The sequence below is a fragment of the Psammomys obesus genome, unplaced genomic scaffold, assembly GCF_907164565.1.
Source record: "Psammomys obesus unplaced genomic scaffold, mPsaObe1.curated_primary_1811, whole genome shotgun sequence".
Lineage (NCBI taxonomy): Eukaryota > Metazoa > Chordata > Mammalia > Rodentia > Muridae > Psammomys > Psammomys obesus.
The window spans coordinates 42,676,967-42,703,875 of NW_026585644.1; the positions used below are offsets into that span (position 1 = coordinate 42,676,967).

The following is a 26,909-nucleotide window of genomic DNA, read 5'->3' on the forward strand; positions in this document are numbered from 1 at the left end:
TACCCTACTAACCAACTTTTGTGGACCCTAGAATCCAAACTCCAACTTTTGACTGCGTTTGCTTAGCTTAGTCCAGGGCAAGAATGAGTCTCTGAGCTGCCAGCCCTCTTGAAGGAATTTGTCTTCTTGGCTGAGGCCAATGGTTAGCTTCCGTCTACAGTTGAGCTTCTCAGATGTTTACTTTGACAAACAGTGAAAACATATTGTGTGTTTTACAGACAAGCATGTTTACTTAGCTGTAGCAAAAGTTTTTTTTTTTTTTTTTTGAAACTACTTATTGTCATTACCTGTAATTTGGTTGGATATTGCAAATCCTAATTTGTGAATTGAAGAAAGCGCTCATGGTGACTCACAAAACTGATTTCTGGGTTCATTGATTTTATAGGTGTTGTTTTGGATGACTCTGCTGTAGAGGGTAGAATAAGCTATACACTGGGCTACACCTTGGACTTCTCTTTGCAGTGACAATCTGTCTGAGCAACATGAAATTTTACCTCTCAATGCCTGTTTTTTGCACTAATCTCATTCAGGGGACAGCTTGGGAAAGAATGGGACTGGCCTTTCAAAGCCTCTTATTAAATATTCTACTCATTCAACTTCTTATACAAAAACAAAACAAAACACCAAGACAAACAAACATACAAACAAAAAACCTTGGCAACTACTGCTGTGCCTTGAGAGACCTGCAGGGTTTCATCTACCTAGCTTGCAGCTCTTCTTTTTCTACTGTGTAACTTCTGCTCACCCACCAACATAGCCTTAAAAGATGTGTTTGGTGGCTTTTTAGCCTCCTGGTTCCCATTTGAATAGCTTCTTGGATGAGACCCGAACCACCATGTTTGGGTTGATGATGGCCAACTTTCGAAGAGCACTTAATAGCTCATTTAGTTTTCACAACAATGCTACATTCCTATCCCAATGTACTTATTATAAAATATCGGAGGTTCAGCATCTGAATTAATTTATTCTCTGTTATGTGTGTTTTATCAGTTTGAACTCAGATCTGCTTGATTTTCTGTCACTGGAGGTTGGGGAGAAATTAGATCAATGATAAATGAATCTCAGTAGCATAGCTCTGTGTCTTCTCATGGCACACTGGATATCTCACAGTCTTTTCAAGGTCTCATGTCATGTCCTAAGAATTTTTTTAAAAGATCCTCAGCTCCTCATCAAAAAACAATCTAAGTCTATGATAATCTCTGGATCTTACTTTTCCCATTTTCTCACTCTATTGGCTGAGAAGGCCATCTACACTCAGATACCCATATGTACCCTTGTGGTCCAGGTTCCTTGTTTTTGGATTCTAGAAGACCACAAAGACAGTGAACACCATTGAAACTTTGTCTTCTACGGAATGTGTAGCACAAATAGTCTACATAGGTATTGTTATGATTTAAAAGATTTATATTCAGGGGCTGGAGAGGTGGCTCAGCAGTTAAGAGAGCATACTGTTCTTGCAGAAGACCAGAGTACGGTTGGTTCACACTGCTTACAACTTCAGCTCTAGGGAAACCCAATGTGTCTGACCTCGCATGCACATACCCATACACAAGCGTATGCATAAGCAAGATAAAAATTAAAAATTCAAAAATAAATGTCTAACTAAGTCTACAACTATCTTGAGGGGGTAGAAGCAAATAGAAAATTTATTGATGATATTTTAAAATGTGTTGGGCATCAGGCAGAAAAGCCTGTATGTGGTCTGACTAATGAAGCAGTAGATGATAACAGGATGATCACATCAGAAATTTTACTTAACCCCGCCCCCATAGAAGAGCTATCCCTGCCCCTCCCCAGCCACTGTCGACTCTCCTCACTTGACAGCTTCTGCTGGGGATACAGGCAGAAGAAGACTCATCCTCCCTTGAGTGGTTGACCACTAGGAATTTGACCACAAAATGGACTTGCTTTTTGCCTTTTGTTGGGAAGGGTCACTGGGGAGGGGGATGGGCACGGGAAGACTGGGAGGTGAGTGCAGTCAGGATACATGATGTTTCCAGATACTCAATGAAAAAATCATAAGAAAGAAATTTTACCTAAGAGATTCAGTTTTATTTTTTTCATAAGAAAATTGCTATCATTAATTTTTAATGACCTCCCCTATGTTGTGGAAGACAAAAGGCTTTTTCATTTAAGAATGAAAAAGAGCCAATTATTATGAGGGGGCTATGGTAAGGGTCTTAAATTGAGCAGGATCAGAGCCTTTAATTCAGAACTAAATTTAAGCAACCCTGATAGCAAACATTGTTCCCCTTAAGCCTCTTGGGAACTAGGTCAGCTCTTCTTCTGTAGTGGGAAAGGTACAGGGTCATGACTGAAGAGGATTCTCTGCCCTCAGAGTTCTGAGGCCTTGATACAGAGTCAGTTTGTGTTTTAACTCTTGGTGTCACAGCAAAGATGCACCTCACTAAGAGTTCTTTTGGATATAACATATTTTGGAGAGTTGCAGCTTTAAATTTTTTCTTTATTATTATTATTATTATTAATTTATTCACTTTGTATCCAGGCTGTAGCCCCCTCCCTCATCTCCTCCTGATCTAACCCTCCCTCCCTCCCTCAGCTCCTCTTATGACCCTCTCCTAGTTCACTGATAGTCCCCTTCTATCTGACCCTAGCCTATCAGGTCTCATCAGGACTGGCTGCATTGTCCTCCTTTGTGGCCTGGCAAGGCTGTTCCCCCCTCAGGGGGAGATGATTAAAAAGCCAGCCACTGAGTTCATGTCTGAGACAGTTCCTGCTCCCCCTACTAGGGAACCCACATGGAGACTGAGCTGCCATGGCTACATCAGAGCAGGGGTCTAGGTCCAGAGAGTCACATGTTAAAACTTGCATTTATGATCTTTGATCAATGAGCCCTAAACTGACTATTGAATTTTTGCAATTTTTGAATTTAAAGATATAACTTGTTTATAAAACAAATAAATTGAAGGCATTAAGTTGAGGCATTTCAGAGGTGTCTAGTGTAGACATAGAATATAAATTAAGTTACAAGGGTAGCATATTCTCATGAGGGACAATCAAGATCCTTTTCCCTTCCTGTCCTCCCTTCCCTCCTCTCTTTCTTCTTTCTTTCCTTCCTTCCTTCTTTCTTTCTTTCTTTCTTTCTTCCTTTCTTTCTTTCTTTCTTTCTTTCTTTCTTCCTTTCTTTCTTTCTTTCTTTCTTTCTTGTTTTTTTTTTTTTGAGAGAGTTTTGTTTTGTTGTGTTTTGTTTGTTTTGTATAGCCTTAGGTGTCCTGGAACTTGCTCTGTAGACCAGGCTGGCCTTTAACTCAAAGAGGCCCACCTGCCTCTTTCTCCAGAGTGCTGGGATCAAGGGTGTGAGAAACCACCACCCAGCTTAAGATCATTTTATAAGAGACAAACTAGATGCCCGGTGAGTGTGGAAAGTCAAAACTGAACTTCAGTGACAGGTATGTATATTGGCGGTGCACATCAATGCAGGGCCCTGTGTGGAGTATTTTCAGCTCAGGGCCCCAGAGCCTTGTGTTGGGAATACCTTAGAAAACAGTTAACCGGAAGTCCACCGTGGCAGGGTCAGAACCCTGACAACAGCGCCTTTGCAGACTTAGTGCAAAGTGCTGGAGAATCTCCTGCCTCAGAACAATCCTGGTCTACTGATGGCGTCACAGTTTCTCAGATACTCAGAATGAGAATTCAAGTTTAATTACACTAGACCTAGGACCATTCATTAATGTTAGCCTATAATAACTTCCTCTGTTGCTTCACCCAGAATCAGAATGCCAAGTAACAGTCTCTCCAGCCACCACCCCCCCATCATTTCTGGAGGGCCCAGTCTTTGATCCTTCTGAGTCAAGCATGAAATGATGTTTAGACTTCAGGAATATTGTGATAAAAGCAGTGGTTTAGGGAATCTCCTTCAGAGACTTGGAGACTAAAGAAATCTGAAAGCTGAAAACACCACAAGTATTGGTGTCCTAATTCCATCCTAGTTACTAAGATAAATAAAAATATTTATTTTGCATACAAAAAGTTTACTTCAGGGGCAGCTCTTCGGGGCTCTTGTTGATTTTTTTCATGGAGAGTAGTATTCCTATAGATGTTAGAAGCCAATGGTGGGGGGGGGACTGAGCTGAGAAGGGGTTCTGGTTGAGGCTTCTGAATGGTCATGACAGATAACCTCTGACAGAGTCTTTAAAATCCCAATTCGTTTCTCAGGCTACTGTCAGCGTTGAGAAGCCATTTTATGCAATGGTTTGTCATCTGGACACCAGATGTTCTGGAGTTAAACAGAGTCTAGGGATAACTCACTTTTATCTTCTTCAGAAAAAATCTCATCTTAGATGCACAGTGATTTATTTTCCTAGTGAAACAACTGCTGTTCTACCTCACGTGATTTTTATGTGGTATGTAATATACATTAATATATATTTATATATTACATTAGCCCACACTTAATATTACAATCAACTCCTATTCCTTATGATGTACCACTGTGAACACAACATGGTATAGGAATTGTAGGGACTATCAAAATAAAAGCGATATGAAAGCTGGCTGTGAAAAGGCTTTAAACGTGTCTTTTAATGAACGGAGAGAGACAGCACGTAGAGTATTAGCCGAAAAGGAAGGTAAGGGATGCCATGTGCTGTTTCGGTTAAAGTCCACTGAGTGCAAAAACCAAAGGGGTTTGTTTGTTTGGCTTTTTCAGGATCGATGGTGCGTCACAGAGCCTCTACCCCTGTGTCTAAGTTCCTGCCTCTTTGGAAGCCTCCTGCTGTAGTTTGTCCAAAGCCCCTCTTTGTGTGTGTGTCGTGTTACATCATTAGGCTGTAGCCCACACAAGACTTGGCCAGAATAGAAAATCCTCTTTCTTTGGGAGGAAAAACAAAAAACAAACAAAAAAAAACCCCTCACATTTGTTTCCAGGTACTGTGAGTTATTTGTTCATTATATCAAGGTTCCTCCTTTCTAGATGTTAATTGTTGGATGAACTGTCAGTTATTATAATGGCTAATTTGTGGTTTGAGGTTTAAAAATGTTTTTTAATGAGGCACCTTACAAAGATGAAAACAATACTGAAGGGGAATAAAGAAACACAGTGAAAAAAAAAGTCCAAGAAAAAAATTAGGACAGGAAAAGAGCAAAACAAAACATCAGTGAGTTCATTTGTCTCATGTCCTAAATTTTAGGTTTTTAAGGAAGACATTTTCAGTCCCTGGCATGGTGGTCCTTCCTCTGCTTCCTGCTTCCTGCCTCTGTCACTGTGCTGCACAGAAGGCCCAAAGAGGCCATGAGGTGGTGCTGAGAGATTCCTCTGGGCTACAGGTCAGAAAGAAAGGTTGGGTTAGAGTTGCTTATTGATGCTTACTATAGGTATGGCCTGACCTCATTCCTACCCATAATTTTCTATGGGAACTTTCTTGTTTTAATTTTAATTTTTTCCACAATTTATTCATTATATATGCTGATTGAAGCCCTCTCCCTCAACTCCTCCCAGCCCTACCCTCCTTCCCTCTCCCCCCCCATCCCCTTCCCCTAGTCCACTGAAAGGGGGGAGCTCTCCTCTTCTGCCATCTGCCCATAGTTCATCAAGCCTCATCAGAACTGCCTGGATCCTCTTCCTCTGTGGCCTGGCAAGGCTGCATCACCAGGGGCAAGTGATCAAAGAGCAGACAACAGAGTTCATTTCAGAGATAGCTCCTGAGCCCTTACTAGGGAACCCAAATGTAGACTGAGCTGTCAATTGGCTACATCTGAGCAGGGGGTCTAGGTCGTCTCCATGCATGGTCTTTGGTTGGTGCATCAGTCTCTGCAGAACCCCCTGGGCTCAGATTTTTAGCTTTGTTGATCTCCTTGTGGGGGCTCCTGTCCCCTCCGTGTCCTTCAATCCCCACACTCCCTGCACTCTGCCCAAAGTTTGCCTGTGAGTCTCAGAATCTGCTTCGATCCCCTGTTGGGTGGAGCCTTTCAAAGGACCTACTATAGTGGGCCCCAATCCTGTTTCCTCTTTTCCACCGCTTCTGGTGTCTATCCTGTTTGCCATTCTGAATGAGATTTAAGCATCCTCCCTAGAGTTCTCCCTAGTGTTTAGGAATGAGGTAACCCAGAAACAGAAAGACAGGCATTGTATATGCTCATTTGTAAGTGGGTATTAGCCGTATAATATAGGCTAGCCGTCCTGAAATCTACAGGCCTAAAGAAGCGATGGGAACTCTCTAAGCCTCGGCGTGCGAGTACGAGTGTCTTCCACCGGTGTTCACTACACCTGGAGCGTTTGCACAGCTTGGAGCACATCTCGTGAATCCAGCACCTGCACCCATGCCCCCACAGCTGCCCTTTGTAACTCTCTGAGAGCGTAGAGTGGAAGCTTACCGATTTGAAATGCGTACTCTCTCAAACAGACCCCCTCAGCTTCCTACAAATGTCAATCGTCGTCTTTAGGAGTGCTGAGCTGGGGCACTCAATTGAGAACGCCCTCATGTAATGACTCTCGCTAATTCCACCTTCAGACACCCATCTGCTGTGGCTCCTTGGGAAGCAGGGAGTGAGCACGATGTTTAGCCCAGAGGAAGGGATCTGGAGATGGAAACTAGTCCCTCTGAGTTCAGATACCGCGCTTGGGCCACGGAGAGATGGAGATGGCATCTTTCTTGACAGACTCTTATCTCGGATCTCTGTGGTTGGGCATGGAGGTTTCAAAGTAAGGCCTCTGTTGAGCAGACAGAGAATCATAGTTTAAAAAAAAATCTTAGAGACAGGCAGCTACCATTCATATAATGTTATAAAGTGTGTAAAAGAGGTTGTTCTTCACACAGGGAGGAGACAAAAGATGAGCGCAGGGGTGAGCTGGATTTGTCCCCTTATTTGTAGATGTATCCCCAACTGATTGCTAAGTGGACAAAGCAAAGGGAAAATAATAAGTAAAGCACACCCCTCTCCCACATATATGTGCTTTTATGCTGGTAAGGTTTGTGTAATAAAAAAAAAAAACATTGCTAGTGTTGGCAAATATTAGCAACTGTTCAGGATGGATAAGTAGGCAAAAGGTTAGGAGTGAGAGAGATTTGCCCCTTCTTTCAATGAGAAGTTGCTATTAACTGAAATAACAACTATCAGTAATGCTATCACTATCAGTTAGCATGCAAAGCATGGGTGACGTTAATCCCAGTGCTTGCAATGATGATGAGGAGGATTACCATAAATTCAACATAACCTATGGCCTGACCATATCCTCATTTTTCAGTCCAGCCTGGGCTACAGAGGGAGACTGTTTTCAACAACAACGGAAGAAGGCACCTCATACAGTTTTAGAGACACAGCTAACCAATGAAAACCATTTGTTTTGATCAGCACATCATGCAGCGAATTCAGAGACTTCAGGCTGAGTGGGTCGTGGAGGTCGACACCTTCCTGAGTAACACACCCTATGGCCACCGGTCCTTCTCCAATATCATCAGCACTCTTAACCCAGAAGCAAAAAGACACTTGGTCCTCGCCTGCCACTATGACTCCAAATATTTCCCTCGATGGGACAGCAGAGTGTTTGTGGGAGCCACTGACTCAGCCGTGCCGTGTGCAATGATGTTGGAGCTTGCTCGTGCCTTAGACAAGAGACTCCACTCCTTGAAGGTATCTGCTTTCTGTTTGTTGACTCCTAGGATTAAAAAAAAAAAAAAATCAGTTACAACTCCACGAATTCTAAAATCCTTGGAGTGGGAAGGTCATTTGGAAATCAAACCCTTGGGGTCCATTTTAAATTAATTTGTTAAAAAAAGTTTGGGATTGAAGGAGTATGATTTGGGGGATTACATGATTGGAAATGCCTGCCATGAGCAATCATTGACAGATAGATGGTAGTGTGTTCGTTGATTGATTTCTCAGACTTGAATAATTATTGTATTGAGCACAATGTTCCTTCTCAAATATTGAAGTAAGAGGAAAGCCGGGGCTGGCTTATGTGTGTGGACTATGTTTTATAGTGAGCTGTGCTTACTTCTTGTTGTTTACACAGCCGTGAAACATCACAACCTTCTGCCGGGGGAGAGAGCGGCTCTGGAGTTAGGGGAGGACTATGGGAGGGCTTCTCCAGTGAGTGGGTAACTCAGACCGAGATAAAAAGCAAATGACAGAAATGTGGTATTGTTGTATCTGCAAATTAGGGCTTAGTTTTGCACAGCATGGCAGTGCTTTTGTTATGCCTGTGGCTCAGAGTGCTTCTGGGACTCTCAGGTTTGATTTCAGTATCTGTGTTCTTGAGGGCGTTTTTGGGGAAAGTGCTAAATTAGATGAAAGTGTTTTTATTCTGATACTGCTCATAACCAAGTAAATATGACAAAGCGAATAGAAAAACCCTGTTCACAAGCAACAAATGCTTCCCAACTACCCTGGGGTGTAGCTTTTGATACAATGAGAGTAAAGAAATAAAAGGCTTATCTTGTAATGGAAGTAAGAGATAGATTTGGTTCTAGTTTTGCTCAATATGCTGAACTTGGATAAAGCAAGGATTGTTTATACCCTCTTAATATCCTTTTCACATTTTTTTTTTCTGAGCCTTCTATAATGCCTTTGTCCCAGGCCCTGGCCTGCTTTGAACTGGTAACGATTCCCGAGGGAATTTGTAAGCAGACATACGATTTATTTTTTAAAAATTCTATTTATTTATTTATTTTATTACATTTTATTCACTTTGTATCCCAGCTGTAGCCCCCTCCCTCATCCTCTCCCAATCCCTTCCTCCCTCCTTCTTCTCTTCCCAGAGGAGACAGGAGTTCCACAAGGAGACCAACAGAACCAAAAAAATTGGGCACAGAGGTCTTTTCTGAGACTGATTCTCCAACCAAGGACCATGTATGGAGATAACCCAGAACCCCTGCACAGATGTAGCCCATGACAGTTCAATCTCCAAGTGGGTTCCCTAGTAAGGGGACCAGGGGCTGTTTCTGACATGAACTCAGGGTCTGGTTCTTTGATCACCTTCCCCTGAGGAAGCAGCCTTACCAGGCCACAGAGGAAGACAGTGCAGCCAGTCCTGATGAGACCTGATAGGCTAGGGTCAGATAGAAAGAGAGGAGGACATCCCCTATCAGTGCAATTTAGTTTTTTTTAGTAACAAAAAGACATGGAATGAATGAAGTGAGACTTAAAGGTGTATTTTTGCTTGGCACAAATGGATAGTGGACTGGATTATTGTTCCAACTCTCTGCAGTCCTTCTCATCCATCTCCAGTAACAGAGCACCAGTCAATCATGCATTGACATCCTGTACCTTGTAACTTTGCTGTGTCCTCCCAGTGTATCCAGTTACATTTCCAGTCCCTTGACTACTTGTCTTGGAAATTCACATGGTAGGGATATGCCATGAGATGGGTATGTACTTGCCATCCATGTCTCTGCCATCAGCATGGGAAGGGCCTGCCAGTCCCAGATGGAGGATAAGAGACATGCAGACCAGAGCCAGCCTCACTGGAAACAGGGAAAAGCAGAGCTGCTCTTAGCTAAACTCAACTCTTGATCCTTGGATGGCCCACTGATGTCATGTACCCAGAAACATGTATAATTGTTTCATGTTGCTGATTTGGGGGTACTTATTATATTTCACTACTGAAGTCTTAGCTAATGCACAGAGCCATAGATGAGAAAACACCACCGAAATTTGATGCTTTGGATCTCACGATAGCTGAGCCTTTAGAATATTACCACCCAAACCTTCAAAGCCAACTCGATAGCACTCACCTGTAACCCCAGCTACTCAGAGGGGTAAAGAAGGATTGCAATTTCAAAGTCTGATTAGACTACAGAGAGGGAAAGGCCAAGTTTAGCAACTCTTTTAGACACTGTCTTAAAATAAAAATGTAATATAGGACTGGGGCTGTAAAACAGGGCTAGAACACTTACCTAACATGCAGGAGGCCTTGACTTCAACCCTATTACTGAAAAGAAAAATACCAAAACATCAGGCCACAAAGATCCTCTTAGTGTCCAGGTATAATCCTGAATCAGTAGAAGTTGAGGACCATGATTATTTTCCTGCCAGTTCTAAAAAGAAACAAAAAGAGTAGCTTGCCTCATGGGACTTCGGATCAGTAGCCACAAGAGTCCACTCCAAGTGACCTAATGTTGAAAGAATAAGATGAAAGTGAAATTCCCTTTTAATGTCACCTGGCTGTTGACATTCCAGTGAGACCCACGTGCCTTTAAGCCTGGAGGAAATAAAAACTACCTCTTACTGCCTCTGCCTTGGACACAGACAGAAGATCTCTGTCCTGGGCATGGCCAGAATGTTTCAGGTACCAAGCAGTCTGCTTCTGACATCCTGTTCCATGGTTATGCTGTTTTGTTTGGAGTATAAAAGGCTCTCTTTTGTTTATAACTGGAAGTTTAGAGCATGAAGAAGACATCTTGTATATTTTCTGATGAGAAAATCTATTTGACTATGAAATGCTTATTAAACCTTCAAGAGAATTTATGTTGCAGGGATATATCTTATGTTTAATACTATCAGAAGTAATTGGGGATTCAAAGTATAATGAGCTGTCTTTCTTGTGGTGTAATTAAAAAGCAACGCTAATCAAAATGCTTAGCATATAAAGTTCTTTACCTTTTCAGGTAATAAAATCTTTTCTTTCACTGGGTGTGGGGGAATCACATTTTAAATCCCAGTATCTGGGAGGCATTCAAGGTGAATCTAGTTTATATCAGAGTTCCAGGCCAGCCAGGGCTACAAACAAACAAAATAAAATAAAACAAAACAAAATCTACAAAGAAGCAAACTGTCAAACCCTTATTTTCTCTTTTATCTGGCATCACTCTAAAGCAACCAGGGAAACTCTGTCTTGAAGAAACTAGAGAACATGTATTAGTTGGCAAACAACATGGAGACAGAGGCAGGTGCCACAGCTGAGCAGAGAGAAGGCTCTTTCCTTGGTGAAATGGAAAACTTCCAGAAGGTGCCAGATAGTCTCCTGACAAACCCTTAAAAGATAGGTAGTTTGAGGGAGGTATGGCATTCCTAGGAAGGAGGACTCGAGGCAGGGAGGTGGTGCAGAGTGTAGGGAACAGATGGATGTGTTGATTGTGAATCCATGCCAGGCAGGGAAGCGAGGGTTCCACTGGCTCTAAGAAACTTTCTAAGGACATTAAGCCAAGGGTATTTTGGACTTGGGAGGACAAGCTATAAAGAAGGGCGGTGATGAGGAGCCCTAGAGAGAGCAAGGAGATTAGGTGAATATCATGTTGAACACTGAGGTCTTCAGGCTTTCTTCTATTTCTAGCACCAGAAAGCTAGCAGCAGACAGAGGACTAGAGTAACTGTCTCCAGAGAATGCAGATGCCACAGAAAAGGATGCCAAGGGAGACATTTGGCAATCTTAAACGAGACCATTAAATAGAGACCAGATTGCTCTGGAGTGACTGAAGTAGAGCCAGCCAATTTGTGTGTCCAGCGAACATTTTAGTACCTTGTTCTTCAGTACAAATGAACACCAGGTGTGGTCAGATATTGGAGAAGAGTTTCAAATGTGGAAGAAAGCAAGAAAAACTAATTATGGAAATTGAAACATGAAGTTGGAGGAAATAGAATAGTGTAAGGGGGCACAAGATAGCTTGACACTATTTAAAATTTCTTAGAGATAAGAGAATTTATAATCATGAAACAAAGCAGAGTATTCAATAACAGAATAATCACCTCACAGCAAAGAGCTCTTAGAAATTTGAAATTAAAAATACTATTTTCAAGAAAGACACTAAACACTTAGGATACTGAAGTAGATGGAATACCAGTTCTAGAAAAAAAGCAAAATAAAATGATAATGAGTTGTTTGGGGGATCATTCCAGATGATATGAAAAGTAGTAAGAATAAAAATGACACTGGCCTTCTCAATAGAAATCTTGGGAGCTAAAAAAAAAATGCAATAGGGTTGTGCCTTAAGTATTTTAAATAAAAATTCTTTGCCACGTGAAACCACAGAATAAAGACTTTTTACAAGTGTGAACTATCAGTAATCTACACTCTCATGCACCGCTTCATTTTAGAAGTGTTGTCTAAACTTGCTCCAGCAATATTAAGAGGAAAAAAACAATCAGGAAACCATAGGGGATGAAGTCTTGGAGTTCTAGTTCCTAGAGAAGAAGTGAGAGGCCACAGAGTGGAGGTGAAAGGTGATCAGAGATAACATGTGAGCAGGAGGGCAAGGGAGTAGCCAGCACAGTCTGGAAAAGGGGTGAAGGCTCTGGGAAGGGTGCATCCAGACAAAGAAAGCCAACCTGACCAGAAGGTTAAAAAATATCCAAGATTTTTGACAACATAACTATGGGGATGTATTAAGCTGAGAGAAAATGAAGCAAATGAAAAAAATAGAAAAGATGGGGATTAGAAATAGTGGGGAATAGTTTTGCAGAGGCCAGGAGAGAGAGAGAGAGACAGAGAGACAGAGAGACAGAGACAGAGACACAGAGAGACAGTCTGTCTTTGTGTAGAAACAGGAAAGAGACTCCCAATGGCTTTTGGGCCAATTATGTCTGAGGTGTCTCTTTTAAAAACTTTTTAAAATAGACACTCTTTTAAAGGTGTCTCTTTTAATAGGCATGTATGTGCACATATATGCCTATTAAGCATTTGTGTGGAGATAATAATTTGCCAACTGATATGTTGGTCTGGAGATCAGGAATGAGATCACACACACACACACTCACATACTCACACACACACTTTCACACACACACACACACACACACCCACCCACACACACACACACACTTTCTTACACACACTATTCATAATAGGTATCCAAGGTATAGAAACCAGCAGAGATGAGAAGAGAACCAGGGAGCAAGTCTCTTTGACATTAACAGGGAAGAGACATGAAGGAATCTGTATTTTCTTCTTCATCCACTCTTACACTGAGTATTTCACACTCTTCCTTTCTCTGACCTGCAGTTCCTTACTTTGCCCATCCTCACTCCCAAGTAATGAGCTTGATTTCTTCTTGCCTGTCTCATTAGATGGTGCTCTCCCCACATAGGTGCCAAATTCCATCTGTTAGGTGAGGGAGGAAGAATGTGGTCTCTTAGGAGGCAAATGGAGGAATTACACCCAGGATGGAGCATCAGTTATGCTGTTTGCCATCACTAAGTCAAGGATGCTGAAGACTGAGAGTTGTCCTTTGGCTTTAGCAATGTATAAGTCACAGGTGTTCTTGACAAGATCAGTTTCAGTAGATGGTGGCCTGAAGATGAAGCCTGAAGGGGCAGACTTAGAACAGAACTCGTTAGAAAGCCTGGGGGATGTGATTCATTTAGTAGAACACTTGCCTTACATGCTTGGGGCCCTCAGTTCAACACTCAGATTTAAAAAAAATGGAACCCAAGAATAAGACTCAGGTAAAATGCAAATTTAGAACTCTTCCAGTGAGCTTGTCTATGAATAAGAAGAAAGAGTAGAGGTAGCCAGCCCATAGAGATATCCAGCAGAGACAGAAAACCTGATGCAGGAGAAATGGTGTTTGCTGCATCTGTGGAGAGATTGGCATCTAATGAGACTGGCATGAAGAAACCAAGGCCATGGCTTGGGAGCAAGGAAAGGGAGATTGTGAGATACTCTGTGTGAGCGTTAATGAAACCGGAAAACACAGTATGACTTCCAGTTAACATGAATCAAACTTTGTGGTCCTGGATTTTAAGCTAGCAAACAGCATGGTTGTTTATTTTTTCTAACCAGGTTCAGCATCTTGCAAATAGACCCAGAGCAGGTGGAGAATGGTACTCCATGGTATTATCATGAAGAGATAAGCAAAGGGACTGATGTTATGTAAGGAAAGGGTAGGAATAATTGCCAGGAATTTGGCCAAACATGGAGCAATTAGGGTCATTATAGAGTGTAACTATGAAGAGGTGAGATTAAGTGACCTTGGGGATTCTGGTGAGGATGAAGGACTTGGGGATTTGAGCACCGAAAGGATTAATCTGTACAGGAGAGTCATAGCCAGGCCAAAAGTGTAAACCTTTTTAGTTTGCTCAAATAGTGTCTTTCTCAGAAAGCCTTGCTTGATGTCCCAAGGACCTCATCTCTCATTCCCTCCCAATCTTCAGTGGGTGCATGTTGTACCCTTAAGCCCCTTGGCATATTACATATAATGCTTATGTGTTTGTTTTTATTTCTCCTATCTCTGTAGACTCTCTTAAGAGAAACCCTGTAATTGTTCTGTTTGTGTCTCTACTTTGTTCCTAGGGCAGGGTCTTGAACTCAGATTCAATAGCAAATTTCAGACTTCAGTAAGATGAGAAGAAGGTACCCAGCTGTTTTAGGTTGGGTTCCCAGGATGCACATTCACAGGCTGGGCATTCAGGTCAGTGAGTAGGGTGTGGCCCTGGATCAACACTGGCAGCAGGGAGAGGGATGAAATGGGATTAGGAGGAGCGAGCAATAGAGCTGCAGTGCAGGTTTTACAGCGGCCTCGGCCAACATCTGGGGAGCTGTGGAGGTGGTGGCCTTATAGAGAAGCTCCAGTGCCTGAATAGGCAGAGAGGGTATTAGGACACTCCCAGGAGGTGCAGCTCAGGAGGGGCTGCAGCTGGGCCAACGCAGCTCCCTGAGGGGGAGCTCTGGGGCATGCCACAGTGTTCCTCACAGCCATGCTGTAGCCTAACAGCTCCATAGGGAGCAAGAGCAAATGTGAGGCAGTTCATTTTAGAAGGGGTGGGGTTGCATGGCATGATGGTGTTCAGCGTGGAAGCAGCGTGGAATAACTTTCAGCACGTCTTCACTTGTTTGGACATCTTCTCTTCACGGGGACGTCTATCTTTTTGCCCAGTCACTAGGAAAGAATGTGAGTTTTTAACTGACCGGAGCATTTTTGCTCTTTCTTTCCACCAATGATCATTATGAACCCATCTTGAATATATCTATCTATATCTCTATCTCGTTTATAGATATCTCTGAAGACAATCCCAGGTCAGTATGTCCTCCCTAAGTGCTTTTTAATATAGTCCAGAGGTCTGTGATTGTTTGGAGTTGGAGTTTCCATTGGTTTTGTTTTAGTTTTTGAATTGTTCTTTTTATCAGGACGTCTCTGGTCCCAAGCCAGATCTCTCGCTCAGGCTGATTTTCTTTGATGGTGAAGAGGCTTTTCTCCACTGGTCTCCTCAAGATTCTCTCTATGGGTCCCGGCACTTAGCCCAGAAGATGGCATCAAGCCCTCACCCTCCTGGATCTAGAGGCACCAACCAACTGGATGGCATGGTTAGTCTGAGTAATTACCTTGGCTTTGTAGCTCAGTCCCTGTCTCCAGAGAAAAGGCTTCTAGGACCAAGTTAAGCCCTACAAGTGCCAGGAATCCTCAGAGCACTGTTTACTGAAGAACATTCCTTGGCATGCGCTGGATTTTTGAGGAATCCCAGAGCTAAGAAGAATGAGTCTATGGTAGACGCTGTGTTTGGCTGAGCTTAATTAAAATGATGTGAAAATCAGATTAGGGGGTCATTAGATTCAGTATGGTTCACTGAGAACACATCCCCGCAATACTGTGTAGTATGGAGAGAGAAAAGCCGTTTTCAGGAGGAGGAAGCTGGGAACCCCAGGGAACAGAACAAAGAGGACAGAGTGACGAAATTCTCACGCATTTAAAGCAGTATAGTGAGTGCGGACGGTTAGCTTGATGTGGTAGGTTGATGTGGCATTTACCGTGTGAGGGCAGAGACATTTTGAGGGTGCCTTAAAAGCTTGCTGTTACTAAACAGAGGGTACATGATCCAACCTTCACTCATCCTCATTTTGTGTCCTACCAGTAACCTCCTCCTGGGACTCCTGATCTTCACTCTGTCCTTACCTCCCCCAGCTTAGAACCTTGAGACTTCTCCCACTGCTCTCCATTTATCTCTGACATTCCTTCTAAGCCCCCCACTCTGCCTCCACGCACCCCATTGCCAGGCGGCTGACCTGCACCCTATAAATCAAATGAGCTATGGCTTTCCCTGACAATCCTTATGTGAACACGACCTTCTCAGATACATTAACAGCTCTCCGTGGGTCAAAGACAGGTAGTCAGTATTTGGCTCATTTAGTTGTGCCTGAGAGACTCGAAAGGGTTCAGGAAGTAGTTATTTACCAGTCCAGATAAACGATCCACAGTGATGGAAAGGGCCATTCATTTATCCAATCTCACGAATGTGTTCCTGTTTCAAACAAGCGTTTTTCCAAATGAGTAAAAACGTATATCACGTATTTACAGGTGTATGTAGAGTGTCACTCACGCACACTCTGTCTTCGGAATCATGAAATCTGAAAACATGTATTCAGTATGTGTCACACTTAACGTTAGGTGGTTACCCACACATTATTTCACTTATCTAAGTCAGGAGGACTTAATCTAGGTGGTGGTTCCTAGGGAGCCCTCAAGCTTGCGTGTGTTTTATGGCTCTAATAAGCTAAGGAACATCGGTTTAATGTGGAACACTATAACCAGGAGGCTTGAGAGAGTTGTTGGAGTGAGCTCCTTGTTCGGCTCCACAAAGAAATGGTGATCCAGTATCATGAGGCCTCTAGTTTCCCTTAAAGGAATTTTTCTCTTACATGCTTATGAGTCAAGCTTCCAACCTCATGATCACCTGTCATTACAGATTAAAGGTAAAAATGACTAATTACAATGGCTTAGAGCATTAGACAGGTTTGAGCTCCCATGTGGACATAAAGCAAATGTACTCTTTCAACCCATGAAATACACATCAAATCTCTGTTTCTAATTCACCCTTAGTTATGTTCATTTGGTGTATAATACATCTCCATTTATCCACATTGCATAAGCAAGATCTAAAATGTTCTCTAAAATTGTTAGCAAATAATGTCACTAAACACTTTGTTCCTTTATATCGCTCTCCGTGTGATTCTCAGTTATTAAAATGTATTTAGTTTTGACTGTTTTTCACTATTGATGAGTCTGATACATACTTGGGTGATTCTGATAAATTAATGTTTTTCCCCCCTTAGGATCTATTGGTCTTACTAGATTTAATTGGAGCTGCAAATCCAACATTTCCCAATTTTTTCCCCAAGACTACCAGATGGTTTAATAGACTTCAAGCGATTGGTAAGCACCACAGTTACTAAAGAGCAAAATGTTGTTTCTTCCTTCTGACAAGCACTACACGTTAAAATCCAAAATTTATGGTTTATAGATGGTTATGAGCCACCATGTGATTGCTGGGAATTGAACTCAGGACCTTTGCAAGAACAGCCAGTTCTCTTAACCTTCTTCTGGTGGGTAGGCAAGCAGAACATTGTATACATAATAAATAAACAGATAAACCTTAAAAAAAGGAACTTTCAAAATTTATGGTTTAAGTGCACTATTTGAATATTTAACATACCTCACTGGCATTTGTCTTACCCTACCAATTAGTTTATTATTCCGAATTCTTCAGTAGGCCCAGATTATTTTCCTAGATGGAATTCTATTTTGAAATGCAAACATCAAAACATCATTTCTCAGAAATGATGCTAAAAGATACTCTGGAATTTAATTTAATTTTCCATCTTAGATTTGTTTCATTCTTTGTCTTTTTTCTCCAAGGGCTCTGTGCTTTCCTTATTTCCTTTTTCAAAATGTAAACCTCAACAAATAGTACCTTATTGTGATTGAAACTCATTGTGGTGTCCTCCTTCGTGGGATTTATATTTTTAACCATATCTTTAATTGCATAAAATTGTTAAGGAAATATAAGTGTTATTAATAGGAATATTATTTTTTGTGTTAGTTGGGGCTTTCTCAGTGTTCTTAAAATTCCATAACACTTGTTTACTAGTTGGTACAGTTTTACCCTTGAAATTTAACAATCACAAAGCAGCTATCCCAGGGAGCTTTATTTTTCTGTTTTATAATCTCATGATCTCCTCTTATCTCGTAACAAACAACATACGGGTTATGTATAACACGAGTTACATGTTACAAGATAACAAGAGCGATGGGTTGCATAGCTCAGTGGTTCTCAAACTTTCGTATAGACCAGAAAGAACCCCCTGGGTTCATACTAAGGCAAGGATGACTGGGCTGTGCCCTAGAATTTCTGGTTAACTAAGCCCGAGAGAGTATTAGCTAACTTGCCTCTCTAAGTCATTCCCAGGTGAGGCTGAAGCCGCTGGTCAGGAACCACACCTGGAGAATCTCTGATTTCGGTCATAGTAGGTACCCTTCCCCCACAGAGTGGCCATTTGATATACTTCATCCTCCTCTGCTTGAATGTTTTACTTTTAAGCTCCTCATTCCTCTGCAGGAATTCCCCATGCACCATCTGCATCTATGGACATTGGCACCTGAGTTTTGACTCCTGTTTTCTCCTTCTCAATCTCTCCATTGTCCTATTGAGCACCTACTCTTAAAGTGGGTTTTACTAGCAAAGCCAGAGTCATGAGTGACTGTTGGTCTCTATTTTCCACCACTCCAAAGGTGCAGCCCAGGCACTTTTGTCCTATCTGTGGCTATGTTCACTGATACATACCTAGAGAAGAATTCCACATGTGATAAGGTTTCAGGCTTCCTAAATAAGAATGTACTCTAAGTGTTGATCAGATAAATAGATAAGTAGATGTTCATCTACTGTCTGATTGCCATCTGCAGAACAGGAACTCTATGAATTGGGTTTGCTCAAGGATCATTCTTTGGAGAGGAAGTATTTTCAGAATTTTGGTTATGGAAATATTATCCAAGATGACCACATTCCATTCTTAAGAAAAGGTAACTATGTGTGTGTATTATTGTGAATGTGTGTTTTTTCTACTATGCCTACTGTATTTATTATATTTTATGCACATTTTGAAATTTTAAAACAGTATCATTTATACATTCTTTTTATCTTTTATTTTTATTATTATATGTTAATTGTACAGTGTTTCTCATGACATTTTTATAGATGTATATAATGTGGTGTGGACACACGTATCCCTTTGCCATTTCTTGATCCCTCCCTCTCTTATTATTCCCTTCATCTTTCCCAAAGAATCTCTCTTCCCCTTTCATGTCCTTTATCTAATGACCCAGTGGGCTTCTTGAGGTTTGCTTCCAGGAAGACAGACAGGTGGTTATTCACAGGAGTAGAAGGCTAAGAACACCTTACCAACAGGTCCACCGCTGACCCACATGTCTCTTCTTCCCCCAACAACGATTCTAACTATGTACAGATCCTCAGAGAGGGGGGTGCCTTGTGAGATCTTTCACCCTCTATGACATGATGATCTTACGAAGGTCTCGGAAGGTCACGGCTGTTGTGAGTTTAACAGCGCAGTGGCCACGTCCTGCATGCATTTCATGCTATGCTACCCATCCTCCCCCTGTTCCTGCCATCTTTTTCATCTCTCTTTGATGTTCACTGAGCCTCAGATGATACAGATGTCTAATTTATGGCTTAACAGTCGACAGTCATTTATTCTCCTCATCTTAACCAGTTGGGGGTCTGCAGTTACCCCTGCTTAGTGTAAGAAGAACACCCCTAGTCTCTAAGTTTTACTCAGCTCCCCAGTGCCACGACATAGCTTTCTTTAATAGTGCAAGTTTCCAGGTCTCCAACTGCTGCATGGATTCGAGAAACAAGTTAAACCCGAATAACATTGGTCCCACTTCAAATTGCTAAGCCCATGCTTCCTTTGTTGACTCCCTTCCAAGAATGGCTGAATTAAATTTATATATTAATGTTTTGACCTATATAAAAGCAATTTAAAAGTTCTGAAAAAGGCCAGCCACAGTGGCACACTCTTGTAATCCCAACACTCAGGGAGGCAGAGGCAGGCAGATCTTTGTGAGTCTGAGGACAGCCTGGTCTACAAAGTGAGTCCAGGATAGCCAAGACTACACAGAGAAATCCTGTCTGGAAGCCCCATCCCCAGCTAAAGAATCTAAAAAAAGACTCTAAATTGATTTGAATGAGAGCCTATCTGTAAAAGGAAATACACATATTTTGCTATAAATAAGTTTTGGGTAACGTGTTTTTTGAATATATATTTACAAGATAGATGTTAGATAATTAAACCAAATTAAGTGAGAAGAACAACATCTAGACACATCCTTACCTAGTCTATATTGGTGCTAGGTACTTTTCAGATGCTGCCTGTAATGCATTAAAAAAAAAAAAATCCCCTAACCAGGTAATTGGATACGCCCCTAACTAAAAAGTCCTGTTCCTAACCAGAAAGCTATATGCAATTTATACCCACTTGAGGGAGAAATAAAATAATTGTTTTCCAATGCAGTGACACTGGGTATATTACCACACTCCAGGACAGACCCCATTGGGCAACACAAAATGGACTCCATTTTGTGTGTGTGTGTGTGTGTGTGTGTGTGTGTGTGTATGTGCATACGCCCGATTTTTGTTTGCTTGTTTTGTTTTGGTATTTTTTTGCTTTTTTTTTGTTTGTTTTGATTATTTTGAGAGAGAGAGAGAACGTGAAATTGGGAGGGTAGGAACTGGGGAAGATTTTGGAGATGCTAGGGAATAGGAATGAAAATGTTCAAAATATATTGTACAAAAATTAAAGATAATAAATACAAACAAATGAAATGAAACAAAATGGTCATTCCTTTGCCGGCCCTCTCTCTTTGAATTATCCAATGAAATGATAGAGCCCATTATTGTTCATTGACATGGAAGAGTAAGTGGCATGGCATCCCTTCCTAGTCTTGCCCTTTTTAGTAAACGATCAACATTGATCCAGCTGCTCAAGGCAGAGTATAGGGAGCTGCCTTTAATGCTGTCCTTTCTCTGTCCACCTCGATATCGTACACACAAGTGTGTAAGTCTTCAAGGTGACATCTACGTTGAACCTTATATACAGCACTGGACTTACACACTAATTTCCATTTCTCCCGATTTTCAACAATTTAGGAATGGGCACGACTCGTTAAATATAATAAATCAATTAATCCAGCCATTATGCCATTCATTCATGGCTTCTCTTTCCTCATGAAAGACATTCTGAATTCTTGATGGTCTTTTTGTTTCTCCATACCCATAATATAGTTAGGCCATCTTAGAACCTGCCAGCATTCTGCCTTGCTTTGCATAAAGTTAGGCTGTATCCTTCATGCAACTTTGATGTGGCCTGGCTTTTAAGAAAGAAACCCTGTGTCTAGATGAGGAAGTGTAAATTAACTTGGTGACTCTTAGGTAGCCTCCCCACTGGCCTCCAAATTTTACTATTGCCTCTCTCTCTCTCTCTCTCTCTCTCTCTCTTTGCACAGAAATAAACTTATCTTTTAAAAATGTAAATCAAATGTTAACACTGTTTAAAGTTCTAGTGGTTTGCTGTCTTCTAGAGTAAAATGGAAAGTCTTTACCATGGCCTGAAATGACTTCTATTTTCTGATTCTATTTCAAAATCAATTCCCAGTTCTCTTCTCACTTCTTTCTGTGCTCTCCCACATTGGCCATCTTGCTGTTCCCTGTTCGGGGCAAGCCTCATGACCTTTGTCCTTGGGGATATTGTTGCCCACAGTGCTCATTCCTAGGTCTTTGCCTGACCTGTCTTTCTTGGGTTTGTGCCTCTTATTTAAATGTTACCTTCTGCAGGGGGCCTTCCCTGGATCCTCACAATGCTCCTGCCTGCTTTCTATTCTTGTCCCCATACCTCATTTTGTTATTTTTGAAAAGCTTTAGTACTGCCCATGATTATGTTTCATATGTGCATGCTTGTTTCTCCGCTAGAATATCAACTCTACATAGGCGAGGTCTTTCCTTTCCACCCCTAGAGCAAGAGCTTATAGGTAGTAGGTGCCTGTCATACCCTTTCTTAATAAAAGTTTGTTTGCCAAAGCCTTGAAATACTCATACTTCAAATATGAAGTAAGACATGAAGATGCGCATGTGGGACAATGAATTTTCAAGTTTCTTATAAGATATAGAGCTTCCTCTGCTCGAAAAAGTCACTTTCTAGTTGACCCTCTGGAAATTCTTAACCAACTTACAAGTTGCCTCTTTTGTATTAGGTGTTCCAGTTCTTCATCTGATAGCTTCTCCTTTCCCTGAAGTCTGGCACACCATGGATGACAATGAAGAAAATTTGAACGCGTCAACCATTGACAATCTAAACAAAATCATTCAAGTCTTTGTGTTGGAGTATCTTCACTTGTAATATTTGAATTTTGTTTGTGGTAATTGCCTCTGTATCAACTTCAACAGTCAAGACACTGTTTAAATGATCGGATTCCAGATAAATGTTGCATGTAAATGTCTGTCCTATAGATTTATTCTGTAGGTATTTTTGAATATGTAATCAGTGAAGCATAGAATTCTATGATGCCTTCATGACTTCTTTTTTCATCTAGCGACAAGAAAGAAACATGCCAAGAAATGAAAAACAAATAGTTTTTGAAACTCTTTTGGATGAAATATTTAAATAACATCAGATGCACTTATCAATATCATAGACTTTAAACAGTACTTAAATATGATGCTGTTGTGCAATATGTAGTGGTGGTTTTATATGTTATCTCATATAGTGTGTTACATAATATGTAATACAACACAGACATGTACTTTGACAGCTCTTAACTTTCTTCAGGAAAGCTTTGTGGAGTTTATTTCTTGAAAATTAAAGTCTGAATTAAGGGTTATGAGTTTGTTTTCCATGTTCATAAATGAGAAAGTGTCACCTGATGCTCTGTGAGGTCAGAAGAAGACATCATATCCTCTGAAACTGTCAGAGATGTTTGTGAGTCACCGTGTCGGTGCTGGAAACTAAAACCTGGGTCCTCTGCAAGAACAAGCATTCTGAACCACTGAGCCATCATCCAACCCCACTTAGCTTTTTTGTTTTTTAGACATAGTCTCATTTACGCCAGGCTGGTCTTGAATTCATTATGTAGGCGAGATGACTTTGGGCTTCTGGTTATCCTATTTTCATCTGAGATGATAGGCTGAGGTCACAGACATGTGCCGTTGCAGCCAGCTTATGAGGTGCTGGGGGACAGAACAGCAGGGCTTTGGGCATGCTGAGCGAGTACTCCGTCAGCAGAGCTGCCTCCTCATCAAGAGCAAATTGTTACTGAGTGACAACACATAATTATGAGTGACAGATGATCCCAGTAGTACTTCGTATATTTTTGCCAATGCAATCCTCACACCACCTCAAGAGGCAGGTGATGTCGTTACCGTTATTTTATGGCGCATCAAATAGTTAAATGTGTTCTTTAAAATCATGTAACCAAATCTGAACCCAAATTTAGAATCTGGTCTTAAGGTTCACACATATTCTGTGGTCCAGAACGTTAATGTTAATGTTCCAGTACTGTTACTGTTAAACAAAGTGACAGTTGCATGCTGAACACTTCACAGGACATTCTCTCAGTCTGGGTCACCTTTCTAGAATCCTCTGTTGTTAAGATTCCCTTCACAGGGTTATCCATCAGAAGCAAGTCATCTCTACGCAGATTTATTTTCATGCCATACCAAAGGCTATTTTTGCACCAGCTTGAGTAAAACAGAAATCAACGCAAGTGCTTCCAGGGCTAGGAATCTAAGCCACAAAGCAGGATTAAAGAGAGCTGAGTTTTCCAGATTAATTTTTTTTATATGACAGAAGAACAGTTAAAGGGAGTTTGTGGAAGATACATTCTTGTTTTCACACCAGAAAATAAGTAGCTGCCTTGATGATGCATAGTATAAGGGATATTAGGCCACAGGAGAGTAAGTTTAGCCCAGAACCTGAATTTTCGTTGACAGTGCTGCATACGGAATTATAACCCGAAATGATAAGCTCCTTTTGAGGCAGAGTGAAATTAATAGGAGTTCTCCTGTAATCTGTGCAGTTGGCATTCGCAGAATTATTTTCAGAGAAGGCTGGAGGATATGTTGAAATGGGATACGGGGGAAAGCAAAAACATAAGCAGCTTAATGCAGCAAAGGCCTCCTTGCTTTGCAGCAGTGCCCTGTTCTGCTTCACCAAGAGCCTGCATGAATCCGAGGGAAGCAGCCGTGATGTCATAAAGAGAGGCTTTGGGGGGCATGGATTTGGATAGTAAGCTTTGGAGTACGTTTTGTGTAATTCATGCCAGTCAGAGCATTCCTTCTTGAGAACTGCTGCTGTCGAGGCGCGGCTCCATACCCTAATCTGCATTTGGGATTTTTAAATGTGCATTTTGGAGCATTTTATAGCCTTTAAGAGATCAATCTGTATGGCTTGCCTATGAGTGTCGACCCTGCAATGTGTGTGGCTATTTTTTTCTGCTTCTTGAAGAGTGACTTCAAAGGAAAATATTCATGAAAGAGTATTCATAACTTTGGTATCTGAAAAAAAAAGTCACGAGCCTGTTATTGTAGCTTGAGGGCTGTGGCTGGAAGAGAAAAGACAGAGGCTTACAATGGAGGAATGTTTCAGACAGGAACCAGTTGCCAGAAGAACAAAGCAGACCATGTTCGTAATCCGGGATCCAGTTCCTTACACAGAGTATTTTGCGAAGCTGCCTTCGCTCATCAAAGGAACACATTGACTCTGATGTCCCAGCAAAAATCATGTGAAAAGCTGAACGTTTGCTCATCAAACCAACCCAACTGGAGATGATAGGACTCAATGGTTCTTCTGTCCTGTAACAGCCCCTCATGCAGCTTGGTCATACTCTGCTTTGATGAAAGTAACATCTCAGTGTCTCTGGAAGATCTAAAAGTGAAGAATGAAGACGTGGCTATCAGAGGAATAAAGAGAAGATGAGGAGGACTATTCAGGAACTTAAAGCCAAGCTAATGTGGGACATTACTTAAATTTTCTATTTATGAAGGCACGAGTATTCCTTATAGCCATTCTTCCAGTTACTGTAGGCTTCAAAGATGAATGTAGGAAAATTGAGGTTTTTCTCAGTTTCAGGGCTACTGTCTATGTAGCCTGAAACTCTGAAAGCAGTTTTGAAGTGGTTTGACTTATCTCCTCCTTCAGTATTAGTTCTCTGACACCCACAGTTTATCTTTTCCAGCCTTCAAGAATTAAAACAACTGTTCCCCTGCATGGGGCAGAAGCCATAGTATAAACGGGCTGTCACAGAGAGATATTGGATAGCCTATTGGGCAGTAGAGTGGTAGCGGATACTCCTCAAATGCTCCTACCCATAAAAATTGGCTCCAGAGTCCTGGCAATACATCCAACAGCAATAATTTATGGCAGTTTTGAAGCAGGCTGGATGAAAGGCCTGCCTTGTGTCGTGGCTGGATCTCTCAGCCTCAGCTTGGTTGGCGTGCTCACGAAATGTGAAGTCATAGTGTTGTGCTCATATTTCAAAGGCAACGCATGGAATGTGGCCCAATCTCCCAACATATCCAAAACTGCAAGTAGAGAGCTTAGAGTACTTGAGAATCAATATCAAGATAACACACTCACCAAGAACAGAAAGCAAAGTAGCTTAAAGCAAAACAAACAAAAACAAAACAACAACAATAACAATCCACCCCCCCCAAAAAAAACCCCGCAATGTTACAAACACTATGAAGGTGGCAAAAGTGAAAATTAAAACTGATAAAGTATAAATAGCATCACTTATAAATAACCCCTGGATGTTTCTGTCTCTCACCTACTGAGCACCGTGGGTACAAAAGGTCCTTGGTGGGCATGGATTTAGTACTTGTGGGTTTGGCTAAGCAAGACTGACATGTACTGAATTATGGTACTGGAGTGACCAGGGTAGAGATGTGAATGAGCGGTGCTGACCCTCAGCCATCGTTTTACTGCTGTTCTTACATGTTTGCAGAAGCACTGACTGAATCTTATTTTCTTGTTAAAAATTAATTCCACATCTGTTAGGGTACTCTTTTATTTACGCTTTAAAAAAATCTCTTTCTCCCCACTCCACCCCAATCCCTTCCAACACCAGGTAGGAGAGAGAAAGGGTTAGTGGGAGAGGGGCCACAATTCTTTCTTAGCTGCTTCCTGCTGGTTAGGGTCATCAGGCTCCTGTGAGCCAGTCCAATCCTTGTTTCAGGAGATCTCCAACTTCTTGTCTCACAACAGCAACCAGGAGCAACAGGGGGGGAAGCAGGAGTAGCCTTGTTCTTTCTTGGATCTTCTAACTCTCTGGGCTCTGGCATTTATTCTCTCTCCAGAGTCCTCAGATTTAAACTATCTGTGGCTGGCAAAGAGCTCCTCTCAGAGCCCACACGAAGCAAATAGTCTGCTGCTGTGACCATCTGAATCAGTCCCACATCCCACACCTGGGACCCAAACAAAAACATGTTTATATTTCTATTCTTCACACTAGCTTTTCTTCCTGGAGACGTAATTAAAAAAGTATAGAAAAATGATGGTTGCATGCATTAGGTTTTTAAACTCACTTTCATCTTTTATTGATAGAAAAATTAAAGGTTTTAAACACACTTTTAAGATTCTAGATATGCCAGGCATAGTGGCAAACACCTTTAATCTCAGCACTTGGGAGGCAGAGGCAGGAGGATCTCTATGAGTTCAAAACCAACATGGCCTACAAAGTAACTCCAGGATAGCTACGGCTCTGTTACACAGAGAAACCCAGCCTTGAAAAACCAAAACCCCCCAAAAATTATATAAAACAAAGTTAGTTAAGTATTTAAATAACTCTTTTTGGAATGTTAGTGCTATATTTTAGATTAAGTTAGAGTTATGTCATGTCAAGTACTGTATTGCCATATTTTTTGATAGACTTAGCCTTGATGTTGGTATTATTGTCTTCATCTTCTTAAGAAAGAATTAGAAATTAGATTATTCTCTGTTGATGCTGGGACTGGATTCTAAGGACTTTAATTAACAATATATGGCATAGGTACTTTTCACATTGGTTATAAAGGCATCAGAAAAAGTTTCCATTTTGTTGGTTTTCATATAGAAGCACTTGGCTTGGGTACATTCATATCCCCCCCTCCGGGGGGTGTGTGAGTGTTAGAATAGAAAGTACTTGACATACAGGACAATTTGCACAACAAGTAATTTTTTTTTAACCTCTATGCTCATGATG

At 41.4% G+C, this 26,909-nt stretch overlaps 1 protein-coding gene across 1 annotated transcript in view; it reads left to right on the plus strand.

Annotated features, from left to right (window-relative positions):
- Positions 1-22,545, plus strand: part of Qpct (glutaminyl-peptide cyclotransferase) — a 34,011-nt gene extending 11,466 nt beyond the window's left edge. Inside the window, exons 3-7 of the mRNA XM_055621918.1 lie at positions 7,312-7,590; positions 15,020-15,196; positions 16,940-17,039; positions 18,567-18,683; positions 21,927-22,545. Coding sequence (XP_055477893.1) covers positions 7,312-7,590; positions 15,020-15,196; positions 16,940-17,039; positions 18,567-18,683; positions 21,927-22,072 — 819 coding nt within the window. The 3' untranslated portion in view covers positions 22,073-22,545. The remainder of the gene's footprint in view (positions 1-7,311; positions 7,591-15,019; positions 15,197-16,939; positions 17,040-18,566; positions 18,684-21,926) is intronic.
- Positions 22,546-26,909: the final 4,364 nt, after the last annotated feature.